The sequence below is a fragment of the Apis dorsata genome, unplaced genomic scaffold (assembly GCF_000469605.1).
Source record: "Apis dorsata unplaced genomic scaffold, Apis dorsata 1.3 scaffold_376, whole genome shotgun sequence".
Lineage (NCBI taxonomy): Eukaryota > Metazoa > Arthropoda > Insecta > Hymenoptera > Apidae > Apis > Apis dorsata.
In genome coordinates this window covers 335966-339839 of record NW_006263639.1, presented here as the reverse complement: position 1 = coordinate 339839, position 3874 = coordinate 335966, and the positions used below count along the sequence as shown (strand labels likewise).

The window sequence follows — 3874 nt, the reverse complement described above, 5'->3', positions numbered from 1 at the left end:
GTTCTAAAATATAATAAAATATTTATATTATAAAAAAAAAAGCAAAAAATAAATATTTAATATATTGATATTATTACTTATAAAATTCTTCAGCTTTTCGTTCAAATCTATCAGTTACTAAAATTTTCCAACTCATGCCAGTAAAAGTACAAAGTAATGCCGCTATTCCCAAAGTCCTTCTAACTCTTGAAAGATGAAGGTCACGAAGCTGAGGCTTTGGTAATTTTCCTTCTGCCATCTGAAATATTTTATATGATAAAATAAATAATATACATTTTTATGTAAATTATATATATTTATATCATTTACGTAAAATATTTTTTTTACATTTTTATTTAAAGGATTAATTTTTTCTATTTCTATCTTTAATATATATTTTTACAATTATTAACATTAATATTATATTAATATATAATATTATATTATTTTATTATAACACATAATCATTAATATTAATCTATTGATTAATAAAATCTATTTATTAAATATATACTATTTAAAACAAAATATATTTTAATATAATAAAACAAAAATTATTCGATTCATTCGATTCGATTTGATATGCCATAGCGAAATAAATGAAAAATCTATATTTTATAACTTTATTTTGTTATTTAATATCTTAAAAATAATACCCACGTTAATTCAATTTCGATTATATGTAATATTTAATATTATGTCAAATGAAATAATTCAATTTCTAATAATATTAATTATGATAATTTTTTATCGTAACTGAAACATATTATGTAACATTTGATACTTTTTTAAAATAAAAATAACAATTGATTTAATTGTAAAAATATACAAAAGTTACTAAAAAAGATTATTTATATACTTTTACTTTTAAATAAAATGATGTAGTAATTCACTCAACTTTAAACGATGTTTTATACACAAAAGTAACGTCAATAGAATATACTTACTTTATTCGGAATCTACTAGAAGCCTTTCGTAAACTTACAAACTATATGCCTACAAATTGTAGGTGTGTTCTGTAAGCGATCCTTATAAGTCCGTATATTTTTAAATGAAACTATTCATATAAAATAAAAAATATATTATTTAATTTAAAGAAATTATATATTTTCTATGTTAAATTTAAAAATAAATTATTTTTGTAATAAATTATATAATAAATTATATAATTATAAAATTAAAATTGATATGTATTTATGTGTATATGATATGTATATATATATATATATATATAATCATAATATATATAATCATAATATTTTTTTAAAATATTAAATTCATGCAATTAAATTAAATGTAATATACTATTAATATAGATTTATCGTAAAATTATTTTAAAAATATCAATTTAATAAATCTGTTATTTTTAAAATTGTATAAATTATTATCTATTATAATTATATAATTTCTAATTAGTTTATTAAAAAGTAAACTGTTATTTTAAAATATTTCTACTGAAATAAAGATAAAAAAAGAATAAATTTGTATATTTTTTATAAAATAATAATAAGAAATGATATTAAAAAAAAATTTTTTTTTAAAATGTTATCCATAGATTATATACAACATAGTGTTAACAGTTAATATTTGTATGTCACATAAATTAATGATTTCAAAATCTTATAATTTTCATATCACTTTCAATATTATAAATTCATTAAAAATATATATACAAAAACTATATATATATATAGAAAAGCAAAAATAATAAAAAATATATGAATACTATATAAAATATATATATATTTTTAAAAGTATTCAAATTTGACATATGGTGTTATCAATAAGCAAAGTGAATTTTGTTAAAAGTTTTTGATTAGTAACACCATCTCTTTGTGAAAACATTAAAACTTCATATAATTATTAGTAATAAAATGAATGTTTAAATATTATAGATCAGATATAGAATCTAACGTCATAAATAGAAATATGATAGGATATGATATATATATATTATAAGAAATTCTCTTTTGTATTTAGAAATTCGAAAATCATTTTGATATCACATGCGATATTATCGATTTAGTATGAAAGTTGTACGATATTATTGTATTATTAGTAGTGAATTAAGTTTTGATAAAACTATAAATAAGATTTAGATGCTTCAAAATCAAAATAGTTTATGAGAAATCAAAAGTAACTTCCAAAAATTTCTCTGACTAAAATTTGACTGAAATTTGATTGAAATTTTGTATATAAGTAGCATTATTTTAAAAAATATAAATATAAAATATTTGAAAAAAGATTTTTAGAGATTCGAAAATTTTATCTATCTTCTCTAAAATCTAAAATTTTGCAAAAAATGTTTTATTATTTTTATATATATACCACTATTACCGATACAGCATTGATTAAAATAAAACGAAAACTAAAGATTAGATATAAAGTTTTTATATTTCATTTGTAAATAAATCTCCATTGTAAAGAGTTTTCTAAGATTCTCCTAAAAAACTATTTACATTATTATAACACTCGAAATATTTATTATATGTTGCAAAGTTTCCATATTTTCTATTTGGATTCAGTTTCGAAAATATAATGATAGTAATATTAGCATCATACAATTAATATCTATTGTTATAATACAGATTAGAGATTTTATAACAAAGATTAGAAGTAGATCAATTATGCAATGTATTTTTTGTGGTTTAAGCCCATAAGATTTAGCATTTCATTATCATTTTCGTGTCACTCGCATTATTACCAACAGAATGCAGAATCTGAATAGATTAGATATAATCTATATATAAGATATAATAGATTCATTTTGGCAGAATATACATAGCTAAATAAATATGTATTTAAAAAGAATAATCTGTAAAATAATCAATTGTCTGATTGTTTGGCAAAATAGCAAGAAAAAAGATGAATATTATAGTTTATTGTTAATGAATATTAGCATCATTCTTGGCATTTTTATTATTGTAATTTCGATCTTTATAATTTCACTGTGTTGTTTCATATTTTATTTATTTTATATTCTGCGGATTTCAAACTTGACATTGGATTTGATACATTTTAAGCTCAATATAAGAACAATCTATGAGCAATAGATTTTTGATTGATTTATCTGTTATACATTTTTAATATCGTAGCATTTATAAGAATAGATAAATAATAATCGCAAATTTTCGTATACAAATATATATATATTTATAAATAAATTAAATAAATAAATATATATATATATATATATTATAGATATATATACATATAAGAAATATTTTATATATTAGTAAAACCAATTTTTTTTTTTACAAATATCTAAAAATTAATCGCTATGGTAACACACAAAGAAAAAAATTTTTATCTTATAAAATTCTCTACAAAACATATTCAAAAATTATCAAAATCAGTAAAGATTTTCTATTTCTAATTAATCTATTTGTTGATCAATATTAATTATTATATAATAAGCAATGGTAATATTTTATATGTAACGTATCATTTTGTACGGTCACGAATCAATATAATATTTGGAAAGAAAAGAAAAGAGAGAAAGATTTTACTTAAATATAGAATTTTAGTTTCATGAATTTATTGATTTCCAAGATATTAATAAAAAAACTTTCAATATTAAACATTAAAGCTATATAGATAGTTATATATAGATATTATTAATATATTAAATACTATCTATCCAAATATTATTAATATCTGTATTCGCTACAGTAGTTGTCATCATCAAGTTAAATCGACAGGAGGATTTTTTAAATTCTATTTTAAAATAATATTAATATAAGATCGTTTTTATTTGAAGTATATCCAAAGTAATAGCATTTGTTACATTTGCATGGTAAATATTTTTTATCTGCACATTGATTTTTTTTTATTTTCTCTAACATATATTTAATATTTCTTTAAAAATAAAAGTATTTATTTTTATAATATTAAT

At 17.8% G+C, this 3874-nt stretch overlaps 1 protein-coding gene across 4 annotated transcripts in view; it reads right to left on the bottom strand.

The window, feature by feature from the left end:
• The window catches only part of LOC102679591, a 1253-nt gene extending 216 nt beyond the window's left edge, over positions 1-1037 (bottom strand). Inside the window, exons 1-3 of one of the 4 annotated variants that reach the window (XM_031511990.1) lie at positions 927-1037; positions 78-238; positions 1-3 (exon numbers count right to left, since the gene is read on the bottom strand). In XM_031511990.1, the coding sequence (XP_031367850.1) occupies positions 1-3; positions 78-238 (164 nt within the window). In that variant the 5' untranslated portion in view covers positions 927-1037. Of the gene's footprint in view, positions 4-77; positions 239-838 lie in introns of all 4 variants that reach the window. The other 3 variants (XM_031511989.1, XM_031511987.1, XM_031511988.1) reach the window with 3 other exon arrangements.
• Between the last annotated feature and the right edge of the window lie 2837 nt (positions 1038-3874).